Raw genomic sequence first — 18,769 nt, 5'->3', positions numbered from 1 at the left:
GATCTCCTACTATGATTGTATTCCCATCAATTTCTCCCTTTATGTCTGTTAATATTTGTTGTATGTATCTGGGTGCTCCTGTATTTGGGGCATATATGTTGATGATAGTAACATCCTCTCCTTGAATGGATCTCTTAATCATTAAGTAGTGCCCTTCTTTGTCTTTCTTTATGTCTTTTGTTTTAAAGTCTATTTTGTCTGATATGAGTGTTGCAACTTCTGCCTTCCTGTCATGTCTATTGGTGTGAAATATTTTTTCCCACCCTTTCACTTTCAATCTATATGTGTCCTTTGTCCTAAGGTGAGTTTCTTGTAGGCAGCATATTGAATGTTTTTGCATTTTTATCCACCCAGCCACTCTGTGTCTTTTGATTGGGGCATTCAATCCATTGACATTTAAGGTGATAATTGATAGATGATTATTTATTGCCATTTTGAACCTCGTGTTCCAGTTGATTCTATGGTTCTCCATTCTTCCTTTTTTTTTTTTTTTGGTTGGATGGTCTCCTGTTATTATCTGCTTGAGTGGTTTTTTTTTTTTCATTTTTTTGTGAATGCAATATTTGCTTTTGGCTTGTGGTTGTCCTATTTTTTAAGTGTGCTAACCCCTTCCCATAATTGTGTGTTTTAGCCTGATGATCCTATAGGTTCAAACACTTCATTACTATGTTAAAATTAAGAAGAGAAACAAACAAACAAAAAGGGTCTATTTATTTTGGGTCATATATTTAAATGTAAGAGATTAAAGAATAAAACTCTTACAGGATATATGGAAATAAACTGAAAAGCTGGTGTGATGGTTGATTTTATCTGTGACTTGCCTGGGCCACAATGCCCAGATTTGGTTCAAAACTTATTCTAGATGTCGCTATGAAGATAATTTGGGGTAAGATAAACATTTAAATTGGTGGACTTTTTCAGCAAAGTAGATTATTCTACATAGTATGGGTGGACCTCATCCAGTCAGTTGAGGACCTTGTTAGAATAAAGATTACCTCCTAAGTAAGAAAGAATTCTTGCAGCTGGCTGCCTTTGGCTCTTCCCTGGTCTCCAGGTGCCAGTCTACCCTAAACACTCTTTCTGTGTGTGTGTGTGTGTGTGTGTGTGTTTATATCAAATTTATATGTGTACACACACCACATACACACACATACCCTGTTGGCTCTGCTTCTCTATAGAAGTGTCTTTCCTGAAAGAGACCCTTAACTACTATAGCTGCAGAGCTGAGGTGGTTGAAAACCAAATCCAAAATTTCATTCTGTAAGTGAATGCACTGAATTTCCACCAGCACAGGATGTCTACTGTTAAAGTGGGGGCATTGATTTAGAAAGAATAAGATCTCAAAAATTGAGACAGAGCATATGGGAAACTCTGATGAAGATGGCATCACTGAATATCTCAATTCCAAAGAGTCTACTTTGCCAGTGGAAGCAGCTGCTCCCTCCCTGGATAAGGATATAAGAAAAAGGAGGCAGTTACCATGAAAGACACTGGCGATTCTTCTCAGGATCCTAGATCTGCGTCTTCAATATGTATGTGAATGGCACTTATGTTTATTATATCTACATTTTGATACGGATAATGGATATGGAGAAAGGAGTGCATCTGCAGACTATTAAGACAGGATCGCAGGGAAAAAATGCTACTAACAGTGGAAAATGCCAGCTCGAAGTTCTGGAAAATTGACTGACAAGTTTTAATCCTTACAATATAAGTGACAAAGTTTCTGGTATATCTCTCTATATATCTATTTAAAATATTTTAATGTAAATAATTTGTTCATAAGAAAAAAATACATTGTTTATATTGCTACACAGTAATAACCCTATAGTTTAGTCAGTTAATCACCTACCTCTATACTTTGTATTTTATAGTGCATTTCTCTTGACTCGGTGTCTTTCTCAGCATATAAAGAAGAACCTGCACTCCTATGTTTAACTTGATAAATCACATGTTCAAAACCAACTGAAGGCTCCAAGGGCTCAATTCCATAGCTTACATTTTCAAACTGTAGTAAGCCCCTACAAATTTCAAAAAATAAGTGAATCAATAAAATAATGCATTTTCACAAAGTCAGTAAAATGACACAATCAGTTTTTTTTTAATAGCATGCAGATTATTTTCTTTCTTTTTTTTTTGTCGTCTCTTTTTTTAGGGCCGCATCCACAGCATATGGAGGTCTAATCGGAGCTACAGCTGCCAGCCTATGCCACAGCCACAGCAACACCAGATCCGAGCCGTGTCTGCAACCTACACCATAGCTCATGGCAATGCTGGATCCTTAACCCACTGAGCAAGGCCAGGAATCGAACCCGCAACCTCATGGTTCCTAGTCGGATTCATTTCCACTGCGCCACAATGGAATCTCCAGATTATTTTCAATCTTAGCATTTGGTGGTGAAGTAGGAAATTGTTACTGAGTATCCACAAACTTACTGAATGGAACAGAGTAGTAATGCTATGAGGATTTACCTCAGTATTAATACTTTATGGTTTCCAAATATCATCTTAATTCAGGAGAAGAGTGGAGACATTGTAAGACTTTCCACCCAATGCTTTTCCAATGACAGTTTCCCACAATAAGCCATACCTCACTTCAGAACTTCTGAATGTAAGTTTTTAAATTGGAAAATTATTTCTTATAAAATTCCATTTTGTAACCAAAAACTTATGTATCACAACCTGAGTCCAGTACATGTGCTAACGATCACCATTGAATTTGGATAACCTTCAATGGACCCTTGGTAGTAGCAAAAGTTCTGAAAAATAAACACATACATTTTTATTAGAATAATTCATTATAAATGCATTATTTCAAATATTTAAGACAACACACACACACACACACACACACACATATATATAGTGTCAAATACTCATTGTTTCCAAAACGGATTTGTAAGGTTATTGGGGAGTTCCTGTTGAGGCTCAGCAGATTAAAGACATGACATAGTGTCCGTGAGGATGAGGGTTTGATCCCTGGTCTCTCAGAGGGTTAAAGATCCGGCATTGTTGCAAGCTGCAGTGTAGGTCACAGGTGCGGCTCTGATCTGGTGTAGCTGTGGCTGTGGTGTAAGCTGGCAACTACAGCTCTGATTCTACCCCTAGCCTGAAACTTTCATATGCTGCGGAAAAAAAAAAAAAAGTAAGATTATTGTATGAACATTTGGCTTGGTTATCCAAAATTGTCCCTGAAAGATTCAAAGAATAACTATACCACCAGATTTTTTTTCCTTTATAAATTAAACATGAAAGCCCAAATCATTAGGATCAAGGTAGAAAATATCCAAAATTTATTTCTTCATACTCCCTAGTCTTAATTTTGCAAGGTAGAGGTAAAAAAAAAAAAAAGGCAACATGTGGCCCCTAAGTAAGGTGATCACAGAACCTCAGTAAAACAGACACTAGAAATTATACCTGAAACTGTTGTTCAAGAGGTTTCATACTTCCTGTGCCATTATAACCATAAACTCTAAAATTATGAGGTAAAAATGATCTGTAAAATAAAGATAAAAAGGTTTTAATTAAAAATTTGTTTCCTAGACTTTATTTTGAAAAGATATTTCTTGTATTATATTTATTATAGACAGGCAGGTGGGGTGGGGAGAGAGAGACAGAAAGAGAGAAAGAGGGATATTTCTTTTATTTTATTATTATAGTTAGGTGGGGGGAGGGAGAGAGAGGTCCTTTGAATATTCAAATTTTGCTCAAAAATTCTAGCCTCCAAACCTTACTCACCTTACTGTCACACTGCCCTCCTAGCTTTTCTTAAAAACAAGAGGCAAGTTTTTGTCTCAAGGTATTTGCAATAGCTGTTCCCTTTCCTGGTATGTTCTTCAACATAGCTCGTCTTCTCATCTACTTCATGTCTTTGCTAATATATCAACCTTTCAGTGAGTCATATCTTGACAAGTTTATAAACACTTGCAACTTTCCCAATTATCAAAGCATTGGTTTTCCAAATGATAGTTTGTACTTTGCTCTATATTTTTGCTTAAGCATTTATTGCTTTCTAACATTCTTCCCAATCCACTTATTTATCATATCATTATGAATGGGAAAACAATATTAACTCAGATTCATATCCATTTTGTTTGTGAATGCATCTCAAGCTCTTAGAAGAATACCTGGAAAATCACAAATGGTCAATAAATACTGAACTAATATAACATGAATTCAACATACTAGATGGAGATCTCGTATTCACATGAAAAAAATGCTCCACATCCCTGATTATTAGAGAAATACAAATCAAAATTACCATAAGATACTACCTCACACCAGTCAGAAATAACAAATGCTGGAGAGGATGTGGAGAAAAGGGAACCCTTCTCCACCGTTGGTGAGAATGTAAGCTGGTACAACCACTGTGGAGAACAGTACGGAGGTACCTTAGAAATCTATACATAGACCTTCCATAGGACCCCGCAATCCCACTCTTGGGCATATATCTGGACAAAACTTTCCTTGAAAAAGACATATGCACCTACATGTTCATTGCAGCACTATTCACAATAGCCAAGACATGGAAACAACCCAAATGTCCATCAACAGATGAATGGATTAGGAAGATATGGTATATATACATAATGGAATACTACTCAGCAATAAAAAAGAATGCAGTAATGCCATTTGCAGCAACATGGATGAAACTAGAGACTCTCATCCTGAGTGAAATAAGTCAGAAAGAGAAAGACAAATACCATATGATATCACTTATATCTGGAATCTAATATCCAGCACAAATGAACCTTTCCACAGAAAAGAAAATCATGGACTTGGAGAACAGATGTGTGGCTGCCAAGGGGGAGGGGGAGGGAGTGGGATGGATTGGGAGCTTGGGTTAACAGATGCAGACTATTTCCTTTGGAATGGTCTAGCAATGAGATCCTGCTGTGTAGCACTGGGAACTATGTCTAGTCACTTATGATGGAGCATGATAATGTGAGAAAAAATAATGTATACATGTATGTGTATCTGGGTCACCATGCTGTACAGTAGAAAAAATTGTATTGGGGAAATAACAATAAAAAATTTAAAAATACATATATATTATTTATAAATATGGGAAGAATATGCTTAAAAGAGCTATGAAAAGGTAGGTGTAGGGATCTCATTTTCATTTTCCCAGTAAGTATAGGGTAAAGATTTGTGACTGCCATGGCAGTCTGAATTTGTTCAAACAAACAAACAAACAAAAAATCCAAAAACCAAACTGCTGAGTGTCAATTCTGGATGACTTTTCCCTTAAACATGAAAGTGAAAACAATAAAAACTCTTAGAAAAAACAATAGCTAGGATTCATGACTGTATGAAGATAATGATTGCTTTTAAAATATGAAAATAAGAGCTACAAAGAAAATGATAATTTGGACTGCATTAAAAGAAAGAACCTCACATTCAATACAAAAAGTCCAGACTGAACAAAAAATTGAGAATGACAGGAAAAAGATAAGTTTACAAATACTAAATGAAAGAAAGTTAATGTAATTATATATACTTTAGATAAATTAAAATCTAAGACAAACCAATTATTAGAAAATAGTCACTTCATAATGTTAAATTTGTATTCACCAGAAAGATAAACTATTTACATTTTTTAATTTAAAAGTTTAATAGGAGTTCCCATCGTGGCGCAGTGGTTAACGAATCCGGCTAGGAACCATGAGATTCAGGGTTCGATCCCTGCCCTTGCTCAGTGGGTTAACGATCCGGCGTTGCTGTGAGCTGTGGTGTAGGTTGCAGACGCGGCTTGGATCCCGCGTTGCTGTGGCTCTGGCATACATAGGCTGGCAGCTACAGCTCCGATTAGACCCCTAGCCTGGGAACCTCCATATGCTGGGGGAGCGGCCCAGAAATGGCAAAAAGACAAAAAAAAAAAAAGTTTAATAATCTCAAAATATGTAATTAAAATGTTATAGAATAAAAGGAAACATCAATTTAAAAGTCATTTATACTCAATTGACAATTAATATGAGAATTATCAATATTACTAAACAATAGAATAAACAAAAATCGGTTTAGATGTGAAAAGATTTTATGATATAATTTTTGAAAACACATTGTAATAAATAATTACGGAACGCATGCCATTTTTCTAGTACATAGAGAACATTTACAAAAGTGAATATTCATTATAACACAGTAAATCTTAACTTTTAAGTGATTGAAATAATAATATTCTGTAATCAAAAATTATTAAAAATCATAACTAAAAAACTGCCACATGTATTGATACTAAGAGATACAATGAAATAATTTAGAGGCTAGAGAAGAAATGTAATATTACACAGATAATGTTTGCTAATAGCAAACTAGAAAAAATTCTACATAACCAAATATTTGAAGAGAAAAATTAGCCTTAAACTCAAGAGGTTTTCTAGGTGAGTAGTAAGGAAAGCCAGAATATTCTTGATGAAGAAAAGGATGGAAAGACTTTAAGCTATCAAGATTTATTATAAAGAGTAAATTGACCAAAAATTTTAATAAAGGACCCATTTAAAAAGGGACCACTACAGAAGTTCCTGCTATGGCTCAGAGGTAATGAACCAGACTAGTACCCATGAGGCTGTGGGTTTGATCCCTGGCCCCATTCAGTGGGTTAAGTATCTAGTGGTGCCATAAGCTGTGGTATAGGTCACAGGCGTGGCTCGGATCCCAAGTAGTTGTGGCTGTGGCTGTGGTGTAGCCTGGCAGCTGCAGCTCCGATTTGACCCCTAGGTTGGGAATTTCCATATGCCACATATGCAGCTCTAAAAAAAAAAAAAAAAAAAAAAAAAAAGAAAAGAAAAGAAAGAAAGAAAGAAAGAAAGAGGGACCACAACAATTTTGATTTTTCTTTAGTCTCAGGGTGTACTTGTTTTTTCCCACTGTCATCCACTGGCATGGGATTGAGTTTGACTAATTAAAATTATATTCTATGTCCTGAATACATTCTGATGTGTAAACTAATTTTTTTAAAAAATCAGCTTTTCGTCTGAAAAATCCACTCTGGGAGTTCCGTCGTGGCACCGTGGAAACGAATCCGACTAGGAACCATGAGGTTGCGGGTTCAATCTCTGGCCTCGCTCAGTGGGTTCAGGATCCGCCGTTGCCAGTGAGCTATGGTGTAGGTCTCAGACGTGGCTGGGATCCAGCGTTGCTGTGGCTCTGGCGTAGGCGGGTGGCTACAGCTCCAGTTAGACCCCTAGCCTTGGGAACCTCCATATGCAGAAGGTGAGGCTCTAGAAAAAGGAAAAAATACAAAAAAAAGACAAAAAGAAAAATCCACTCTGTTCTTTCAAATATAGTTGAATGTAAGAAAACTTGAAAACAAGTCCTATTTCTGTTTTGATAAAATTAGGTAACATTCATCCTCCATGAAACCACATAAACAGTCAAATAGAAATCTGGTGCTGCTAGATTTTAAAAAGGAAGAGGGGAGCATATACTCTGGATTCAAGTTATAGATATTTATTATGTAGGCTTAAAAGTCTTTCTTAAGCATAGAATAAGAGACAAATAAATAGCCAGCAACTAGAAATATTTACAAATGCAAAATAACCACTTTCTGAGTAACTATTAGCAATAATTATACATAGAACAGACAGGTAATAAAATAATGGAGGTCACCTACTTTTGCACTAGGTTCACAGTGTATGTTTTTCCTTCAATTATAATGTTGTAGGATACCTGGCAAGAGAGTATATTAAAAAGGCAAAGAAAAGTGGGAAGAATGTTAAAAAGGAAAGTGATCATTTTATGTGAACAATAGTTACATTCTAAAGCATACTAATACAATAAAAAAGAGGAAAATTTATAATTTTATACTGATCTATTTCAATAGAATCATACATTAAAATATTTGCTTTCACAATAAAGATGGATAGAAGAGTATGCTTTGTGCAGTTTCTTATTCATTTTAAAATTACCCAAGATAGAACCAGAAATATTGATTATTTTCATCCAATAACTGTGTTAGCTTATAAAAGACTGAGGCCATGGCAAAATTTATGCTTAAAATGGAAGAATCTAACTAAATTACTCAAAAGAAAATGTATGTAGTATAGCAAAGAATTAACAGCACATAATGTATAGTATTTGTAGATGTTTTAAAATTTGTTCCAAGTCTGGATGGAATACTCATTGATTTTATTAAGAAAGAATGTCTAACAGATGGACACTTTAGTCTTTATAGATGAGTTTGAGGAGCCTGGACATCTTTACATTATTGGGCTTTCCCATACATGAGCATGGGATATACTCAACTTAAATAGAGCTTTAATTATTCTCATTGTTTTTTTACTGTCTTCAGTGAAGAAGTTTTGCTTTACTTTGTTAGATTTACTTAGATTTTGATTTTTATGTAGCTTAAACTGTATCCGTAATATTTTTTCATTATATATTTTTTGCATAATAGAAATACAAGTGATTTTATATTTTAATCTTGTTTCCAGAGAATTAAATTACCATATTTCTAATTTTCTCTAGATTATTATTTTTCTGCTTTTTTTTTTTTTTTTAGGGCTGCACCCACCTACAGCATATGGAATTTCCCAGGTTCAAGTTCGAATTGGTGCTGCAGCTGCCGGCCTACACAACAGCCGCAGCAATGTGGGATCCAAGCCGTGTCTGCAGCCTACACCATAGCTCATGGCAACACCAGATCCCCAACCCACTGAGCAAGGCCAGAGATCAAACCCTCGCCCTCACGGGTTCTAGTTGGATTCATTTCCACAGCATCACAACAGGAACTCCATAGATAATTATTATTATTATTATTATTTTGTCTTTTTGACTTTTTAGGGCTGCTCCAATGGCATGTGGAGGTTCCCAGGCTAGGGACCTAATCAGAGCTGTTGCCACCAGCCTATGCCACAGCCACAGCAACACTAGATCCGAGCCGTATCTGCGACCTACCCCACAGCTCATGGCAACACCAGATCCTTAACACACTGAGCAAGGCCAGGGATCAAACCTGCTTCCTCATGGTTCCTTGTCGCATTCGTTTCTGCTGCGCCAGGACAGGAACTCCTCCCTAGATTATTTTTAATTTTACCTTGTATACAAACATTTAATCTATAAATAATAGTATTATTTCTTCCTTTCCAATTATTATGCTTATTTCTAATTTCTGTTATTTTCTTTCCTTATTGCACTTGCTAGTACTTTCAGGACAATAGTAAATAGAAAAGGTAATGGTGGGTAATCTTGTCTATTTCTTCATCTCAACTTTGTGCATATTTCTATCAAAGACATTGAAATTTTTCACTAAGCCACAATTAATTAGTTTCAACTAATACATATTTCAGACAGAAAAACATTAAAGAAAACTATATAAAATGCCATCACCAATGTAAATATGTTCCGACATGAACTAAAGTGAATCACTCTCTCATTCTTCAAAGTATGAGATCTTTTATTACCATTCTATCTAAATTTTAGAATTGACTTGCCAATTTCCATGAAATTTCATAGTCAAAAGGTAGTCAAGTTATAGATTTAGTGAAAATTAACCTAAGAAAATATGAGTATTCTTCACAGCCAACATGATCTATTGCTCAGCTTTTATTAGTGGTTGTATAATGTCTTTCTAAAAACTTTGCTATTTTGTAAAATGTTTTTATCTTTTTAATAATATTTATTGGTAAATAACTCATATTTTTGGCATGTATTTATGTTTGTATATAAATATAATCATGTATACATATATAAACATGTTACAAAATATATTACTTATGAATGAATATTATTAACTATGTGTATAAATATATACACATGTGTTTTCCCTCTTTTTTTTTTCTGTTCTCCTTGTTTTTTATTCAGGTCTTTTATTCTTTTTACTCATCTTAGACCTAGGTTGTAATATTCAGTGTAATGTTGAAAAGAACTAATAGCTATTCTTCTTCAATTAAATAATAATCAAATAAATCCTTTATGTTTTACTGTTAGTTTTATAAGTTATAAAATATGACATGGCTTTAGGAGGGTTATTTTATAGGATTAATAAAGTCATAGTCTTCTATTGCTAAATTATTTTATCATCTGTGATATTGAACTCTGACCAGTAATGTTTCTGTTTCTAATGCTATGTGTATATTCATTCCTTCAAATAATTTTAAAAAGCAATTAATTCATTGACATCCCAAGATTCAATTATTTTAACAATTTAGTTGTATATTGCATTTTGCCATTGGTCATTTATTTCTTTACTTTTTCTTTTTTTAATTGATTATAGTTGACTTATAATGTTGTGTTAGTTTCTAATGTATAGCAAAGTGGTTCAGTTATATGTACATATATATAATATGTATATTATATATACTTTTAGTATACATTATATATAGTTTTTCATATTCCTTTTCATTCTATATTACAAGATACTAAATGTAGTTCCCTGTGCTATACAGTAGGAATTTATTTCCCTCTAGATAGATTCGGTGTATTATTTTCTAATACTACCAAGCAATTCCATATGTTTTTCCACTGAAAAAATAAAACTCTCTTAAAATGCTTTCAAGCACCTCCTCTCTTTCTTCTATTTAAATGATTTAATTTAAACTTTTCATAAATATTCATTCCCTTTAAAATAATATATTGAAATTTTTAAGCTTGTCATATCTGTATTAGGGTGACCAGTGGGTAGTTTGTTAAGAAATATTTGCATTCAGGTTATCAAAATATTTTCTACCCAATCAAAAAGAAAATTAAGATACGGGGTTTCAAAAGCCACATTTTACTTCCTTAGAAATGATTCAAGAAATCAGTAAAGAAGAAATCTTCTGCTTAAATAAAAAAAAAGACACCCCCCCACTAATACCTGAACCAAGATAAACTAAAATGGCATGAAAAGAATTGTTAACAATTAACATATTTGCAATCAAGATATAAAAATTATCCAGGTAACACTTCATTAAATCAAATGATTGTCATCCCAAATAAGGAAGCCACAGGCTTCCTTAACAACACCTAAAAATCCTCCAAATACTGCCAGGTGAGGGCATGAAAAGACACTCTGTAAATGGGTCAGGTCAATTATTATTCAGACACTCAAGAGGGAAACCGGTTTAGAAGATGGAACTTGGCTTTGATAATAAGCCATCGCTGCACCACTTTTATTAGACATTGTTAATTTTGGTTCATTTTCAAAAGGATGAAAAACACCAGGTTTACTTATTAGGAACAAAACATTCACATGCTTTTTAGTTTGTGAAAAACGTTAGTGCTTAATTACATGTGATTCAACTCCTTCACTTGATATTGACCGTATTTTCTCCGGAACTGTAATTTGCACACGAAGTCTTTCAGAACCTGCAAATTGCAAAATGTTTTATTGGGGCAACACCCATCACCTGCTAGTCTCCTTCATTACTTCCTTATCTAAACCCTTATTATTCTATATGTCACCTCTCATTTTTACTCTCTTTTCAAATACCCTCAATACCCACTTCTTTCTAGAATTACAAATCTTTTAAAGAGAGGTAGGTGTACTGCTTTAGAAATACCGCCCTGTGGGCAGATTTTGGTAACCCCGAGGCAATAGGCCCAAGTACTCTCAGTCCAAATAAAGTCAGATCCTTTGGTGCAATGACAGAAGCCAGAGATCAAAAAACGGAGAGCAGTACCTGAAACACTAATCTCCAGGCATCCACCAAAGCCAGGGCACCTCCATCTATGCTATCTTCCCAACAGGCATGGGAAGGACCCTCGCAACCAAAGAGGATTTTGATTGGGGAAGGTGGAAATGTGGGCGTGGACTTGGGCTGACACAGTTGGAGCCCCGACAAAGAAGCATTTTTCCTAAGGATAGCCAACTGCTCAGAGGGAAATTGCAAAGGAGACTACCATCCCCTAGGTCGGAAGGGGTTTTGTACTTACTGTCGTCTGCCTGAAGCCCGAGGAAGCCTATGAGCAGAAACAGAAGGCACAGCATGGCTGTTCATCCGTCCTGGATGCCAGCCCGAATAATGGCAGTTGGCTTGGCTGGAGGGCAGTTGGGAGCGCGAGGAGACGCACACTGCAGGGAGCAAAGGTGGGTTGGGAATCTGGGGGCCATGCACTGCTGAACGCGTGCAACCTTGGCGCTTAAATCTATTCCCTTCCAAAAGGCAAGGTTGAAGAAACAGCTTAGGAACCGGCAGATTCATCTATACTTCTTAAGACAACTGTTAATTGAAGATCCTCTCTTTCTCTATATAAGTGCACAGCTCAATATTCAAGTAAACAAACTAGTGTAATTAACACCTAGAGCCACCTCAAGAAATAAAATATAGAACCACTAAAGCCCTCAGATTGTCCCCTGACAATCATTGCCTCTAAGACCACAGATTTGTCTTGTCTGTTTTTGAACTTACATAAAAGGAACCAGTCACCATGTACTCCAATTATTTATTTATTTTTATGAGAGTTGATTTACACGGTTGTGTCAATTTCGGCTGTACAGCATAGTGACCCTGTCACACATACATAAAAATTCTTTTTCTCATACTATCTTCCATCATGTTCTATCCCAAGAGATTGGACATAGTTCCCTGAGCTGTATAGCAGGACCCCATTGCTTAGACAGTCCAAATGTAGTAGTTTGCATTCATTTATTTTTGAGTTCTTCTACTATGTCGATTAGGTGATCCATCCATGTGAGTAGCAAGCATTAGGTTTTTTTTCCTCTCTTGGTGTTTAACACACATGGAATGAATGTGTATTTACCTGTTTTTCTATTTTACTATTGATTAGAATTTTGTTCATTTATAGTTTTAGATATTAAAAAACATATTTGGGAGTTCTGGTTGTGGCTCATTAGGGTTAAGAACCCGACATAGTGTCAGTGAGGATGCAGGGGTTTGATCCCTGGCCTGGCTCAGTGGGTTAAGGATTCAGCTGTTGCCCCTTAAGCTGCACTGTGGGGCACAGATGTGGCTCAGATCCAGGCAGTAGGCCTGTGGCTGCCACTCCAGTTCTATTCCTTGCCTGGGAACTGTCATGTGCCACGGGTTCAATTGTACACAGAAAAAATATTTGAAATAATACCTTCTAGGGCCATCTATATTGTTGCAAATGTTATTATGTTTACTGAAATAAGTCAGACCAAGAAAGACAAATACTGTGTTATCAGTTATATTTGGACTCTAAAAAATAAATGAATTATAACAAAACAGACTCACAGATCTAGAGGAAAAATTAGTGATTAAGAGTGGGGTGAGGAGTTCCCATCGTGGCGCAGTGGTTAACGAATCCGACTAGGAACCATGAGGTTGCGGGTTCGGTCCCTGCCCTTGTTCAGTGGGTTAACGATCCGACGTTGCCGTGAGCTGTGGTGTAGGTTGCAGACGCGGCTCGGATCCTGCGTTGCTGTGGCTCTGGCGTAGGCCGGTGGCTACAGCTCCGATCCAACCCCTAGCCTGGGAACCTCCATATGCCGAGGGAGCGGCCCAAGAAATAGCAACAACAACAACAACAAAAGACAAAAAAAAAAAAAAGAGTGGGGTGAGTGAATGGGGGAGGAGAGGGATGATAAAGGTAGGGGATTAAGAAGGAGAAACTGCTATGCATAAAACAAATAAGCTACAGGCATATATTATAGCCAATATAGCCAATTATTTATGTGTATCTCTTTATTAATGTATAACTATGACTTATAGTATATTTATTCAAGTAACATAAATTATTACATCAAAAGAGCACATAATAAAGAAAATGTCCAGTTAATTATTTTGTATATTACTAATTAAAGGCCTTTAAGTCATTAATTTGTCATCATAGAAAGGAAAATATTTTAAATGACTTTTCATAAAATGATAATGTAAAAAAGTTAAAATTTACATTGTTGACAAGGCAGAGACTCTGGATAATTTTATGCATTAGAGCTATCATTTCCAATCACATATAATCACACTTAATAACAAAATTTTCAATCATTAAAAAATGTAATTGATAGCAACTGTTTTGGGGTGGTGAACATATCTTGATGATGCCAGGCAAGAGAATCACAGGAGTTGTCAAATAATTTAAATTAAATATAAAGAGATAGCATTCATAAGCCAAAGAAAACTACACATAGAAAAAATCAGCAGTTCCCATCGTGGCTTAGAGGAAACGAATCCCACTAGTATCCATGAGGATGTAGGTTCAATCCCTGGTCCAACTCAGTGGGTTAAGGATCCAGCAATGCCATGAGCTATGGTGTGGGTTGCAGAGATGTGACTCAGATCTGGCATTGCTGTGGCTGTGGGCCAGCGGCTACAGCTCTGATTGGACCCCTAGCCTGAGAACCTCCATATGTTGTGGGTGTGGCCCTAAAAAGACAAAAAAAAAAGGAAAGAAAGAAAGAAAAAATCATAACTGGACATTCAAAGGAGACTCTCATTTGTTGTATATTTTATCACTCTCCAGGAGAAATAATTGACATCATCAAGAGGTACTAAAAATAATCTTACAAATTCTTCTGTGATATAAAGGGATTTCTTGAGCTAGAAATTTTCTTTGACACAGAGGGAATCATATTATCTCCTGTTGCATGATTAGTACAAAAGCATATAAAATACAAGATGCTCAACTATTTCTACAAAGAAAAAGACAAAAATCACAATGATATAAAGTATAAATTACATGGAATGAATGATTCAAAAAGGTTTCATAAAGAATAAAATGAAATAATGTAAAGGAAGGGAGAAAGGAAAGAAGCTGTTTCTGAAACTGATAAATTCTTAAGACGATATGGACTCATTTAGGAGCTTAATGATTACATCTGCTTTTGGATTTGTATTTGGAAAATGCTTAATACCCCCACAAAAGTTGCCAACTTTACACATTCAAAATAAGGAATCCAATAGAATCTTAGAAATCTGTACAATGTGTTCACTCACAATTACAATAGTTATTTTTAAATGGTTTTACTGCTTGCAAATGATAAAAAGAAAGTAATAATGAAAATTAATTACATATTTCTTTTGGATGAATTAAAAATTAAGTATCTTCTAGACAAAATGTTTTTGTAATACAAAAGACACTGCATTAGGCAGGCATTAGAAATACAAAACATTCTCCTTTAAAACACACAAATAAGAAAAATTCTTATTGGAGTTCCTGTCATGGCTCAGCAGTAACAAACTCAACTAGGATCCATGAGGATGCAGTTTCGATCCCTGACCTCAATCAGTGGGTTAAGGATCTGGTGTTGCCATAGCTGTGGTGTAGGCTGCAGATGTTGTTCAGATCCTGCATTGCTGTGGCTGTAGCATAGGCCAGTAGCTACAGCTCTGACTGGACCCCCAGTCTGGGAACTTCCATATGCCACAGGTGCAGCCCTAAAGAGCAAAAAGAAAAGGAAGTCCTTATTTGTGACAGTCTGTTTGTGAATATTTACAATCATCAAATAGTAGAAGCATAATTTCCTATACTAAATATCATGGAATTTTGAAAGATATCACTAGTTCCAAAGGTTTATTTAAAATGGACAAAATTATCAACAAATGAGGAACACATTGCAATGCTTAATTAGAAGAAACTAGCACATAGCATCAAAATATCAAAAGCAAAAATGACACAATGAAAAGGAGAATTTAAGAAACTTACAATAGTAGTTCAAGATATAAACACAACTTTCTCAGTAACTGATAGAACAGAGGGCAAAAAAATCAGTAAAGATAGAAGATAGTGAACATAGTTATAACATTTGACTCATTAACGTGTATAGAGTATTGCATCCAACAAGGGCAGAATACAATGAATCCTATCAGAATGCACACAGAACATTTACAAAATTGGCCATATACTGGGCCATAAAGAAAATCACAACACTTTGCAAAAATTTTACATCATTAAGATCATGCTCATAAAACTAGATATGAGCAACAGAAATATAACTTGAAAATCCCCAAATATCTTGAATCTAATACAATTCCAAGTTATCCAGGGTCCAACACACACACACACCCCACATACATACACATAGAAATAAATTATAAAGATAATTTTTTAAAAGTGTTGATAAAATCAGACGTCACAACTTGTATTATTAGAATCAAACAAACAAACAAAAGCTTGTATTATATAGCTACTCTTTGACTGGAGACCACTTTTTAACCACGACTATATTAGAAAATATGAAGTAATTAAATCAGTGATCTTAATATTTAAATCAAAGTAATTAGAAGGAGGAAATAACAAAAGAAAAGTAATAAACTGGGAATTGAACATTTAAAAAATCAAGACAAAAAGGAAAAAATTAAAAATTTAAAAATTTAAAAATCAAGAAATCCAAAAATAGATTCTTTGAAAATATAAGTGCAATTGATAAATGCCTAATAAGTTCTATCAAGAAAATAAAAGGAACAAAAGAGGGCCCAAACTACACATCATATAAAGTATTAAAAGGATAATAATGGAATAAAAATTGTTTACACCAATAATTTTTATATCTTGATAAAGCTGAAAATATTTTTGCAAACACTATTTACCAAAACTGACACAAAGTTGAAAAATACATAGTTATATAACTCTAAAAATTGAAATATTAAGTGCTGTAGAGGCTGAGGAGAAAAGGAAATCCTCATATGTTATTGGTAGGAATTTAAATTTGTGCAGCCACTATGAAGACTAGTACAGAGATTCTCAATAAATTAAGAATGGAGCCACCATATGATACTCACTTCTGGGTATTTATACAAAGAAAATGACAACATTAATTCAAAAAAATATATGCCGTAGTTCCTACTGTGGCAAAGTGGGTTAAGAATATGACTACATTGGCTCAGATCACTGTGGAGATATGGATTCAATCCCTGGCCTGGTGCAATGGGTTAAGTGATCCCATATTGCCATAGTGGCGATGTAGGTTGCAGCTGTGGCTCAGATTCAATCCCTGGTCTGGGACCTTCCACATATTGTAGGTGGGGCCATAAAAAAAGATAATGTACCCCTGTGTTCATTACAGCATTATTTATGATAGCCCAGATAAGGAAACAACCTAACTGACCACCCGTGGGTGAATGGATAAAGATGCGGTATATAAATACAATGGGTTCATGGTCATAAAAATAGATGAAGTCTTGCCATTTGTAATAACATGGATAGACCTTGATGGTATTGCATTAAGTGAAATAAGTCAAATGGAGAAAGACAAATACTACATGATTTCACTCATATGTGGGGAAAAATAAACCAAACCAAATCAAACCCACAGGAGAGAAAACAGTAAGAGTAATCAGAAGGGAGGGGGGATGGGGAATAGAAATTAAAAATTTGGCGGTAAGCACACTGTAGTATATACAGAGGTTGAAAGATGTTGTACATATACAACACATAGAGTGTGTAAAACCATAATTATCTCTATTAAAAAATCTTAAACATGATCCTGCATTAGGCAATAAAAAGCACTATTCTTCAGCTGTGTGCCTAGCCTTACAATGTGAGATTATAACCTGAGGAGGAAAGGGAAATTTTAAAATGGAACCTGAGTGTGTTTTTGTTAACGGTTACTGCTAGAATGTTAGAAAGGACAGTGTCGAAATGGGAAAGCCAGCAAGATGAGCTGAGGGAGGAAAAGTGAAACTGCTACAGAAGAAAGAACATGCAATCATCTTTGAAATTTCTGTTATATATCTTAAGCTGCACACACTCAAAACCTGACTCAGCCTCTGCCTGCCACTCACCCAAACCTTCCTTTTTCCTAGTATACTCTACAGCAAGGGTGTATTGTATCAACAGTTGCAAAAATGACCTCTAGTCAGGGCCTGCTCATTGGTAGTACACCTGGGAAACTGATCCTGAAAAGTTATTGAATAAGGCAGAGTGCTGATCATAATGCTCCCAAATAAGTTGGTGGCAACATGGATGAGGGAAAGGTATGATGGAATCATTAATTTTTACCACACAGTTCACCCACTTAAGACACACAACTGAATCCTTGTAGGATGTTTACTATATCCACGAAGATGTGCAACCATGACCACAGTCAATTTTGGTTCCCTCATCTCCAAATCAACTCCTCTACTCTTTAGCTATTACCATGCCCCACCCCCACTCTCAGCAGTAAATAACCACTAATCTTTGTCTCTCCAGACGTCCCTGTTCTGACATTTCACACAAATGCTGAAGACACGGTTATTGTGACTGGCTTTACTCACTTACCATCACAGTTTCAAGTTCCATCCACGCTGTGGCAGTATCAGTGCTTCATTGCCTTTTATGGATTAATATCCCACTGGATGGATAGACCACATTTGTTTACCCATTTATCAGTCACTGAACAATGGAAGAGGAAACTTTTGGCCTTTGTGATGAGCTACTCCCACCCCTGCCCAGGAGCACCTCTGTTTATACTGATGGAGACTCTGTAGGTCCTAATTAGACTCCAGGTAGGCTGATGGGTCCCTAATCCATAGATACATTGAGGTGTGCAGAAGCAAACTGGTCTCAGTAAGTGGGGGATGAAGAGAGGAGCCATTGAAGCAAGAAAATATCACCCAGGCAAGCTCAGCTTCATGCAGGAAAGAGCAGCCAGTCTGGATTCCTTCAAAGGACAAAGATACACTTTGGATCACAAGGTCCACTGGGCCAGGAAGTCACACCTGGAGACAGAGCAGCGGACTATGACCGGGAGCTCAGTTGGAGCAATTCCTTGAGGGTAGAAGGGATGCTATCGACTGTCTGAGGGCTCTGGGGCTGGCCTTGCCTAGCAACAATTCCTTTCAGTATCCTAGTGCTTGGAATGGATGGGGTATGAGAATCGTGAACTACCAGAGAGGGGCAGACTGTCAGTGTCCTCTCTTGAGACAGCAGCAGGAGTGGACCC

General features: G+C 35.9%; 1 protein-coding gene across 1 annotated transcript in view; it reads right to left on the bottom strand.

The window, feature by feature from the left end:
- ADAM2 (ADAM metallopeptidase domain 2) overlaps positions 1-11,911 on the bottom strand; it is a 68,303-nt gene extending 56,392 nt beyond the window's left edge. The window contains 6 exon segments of the mRNA XM_047770418.1: positions 1,853-2,021; positions 2,683-2,759; positions 3,418-3,496; positions 7,616-7,671; positions 11,213-11,289; positions 11,857-11,911. Of these exon segments, the coding sequence (XP_047626374.1) occupies positions 1,853-2,021; positions 2,683-2,759; positions 3,418-3,496; positions 7,616-7,671; positions 11,213-11,289; positions 11,857-11,911 (513 nt within the window).
- Between the last annotated feature and the right edge of the window lie 6,858 nt (positions 11,912-18,769).

The sequence above is a fragment of the Phacochoerus africanus genome, chromosome 3 (assembly GCF_016906955.1).
Source record: "Phacochoerus africanus isolate WHEZ1 chromosome 3, ROS_Pafr_v1, whole genome shotgun sequence".
Taxonomy (NCBI): Eukaryota; Metazoa; Chordata; class Mammalia; order Artiodactyla; family Suidae; genus Phacochoerus; species Phacochoerus africanus.
Note: the sequence above shows the minus strand (reverse complement) of the source record. Positions and strands in the feature narration are given on the sequence as shown.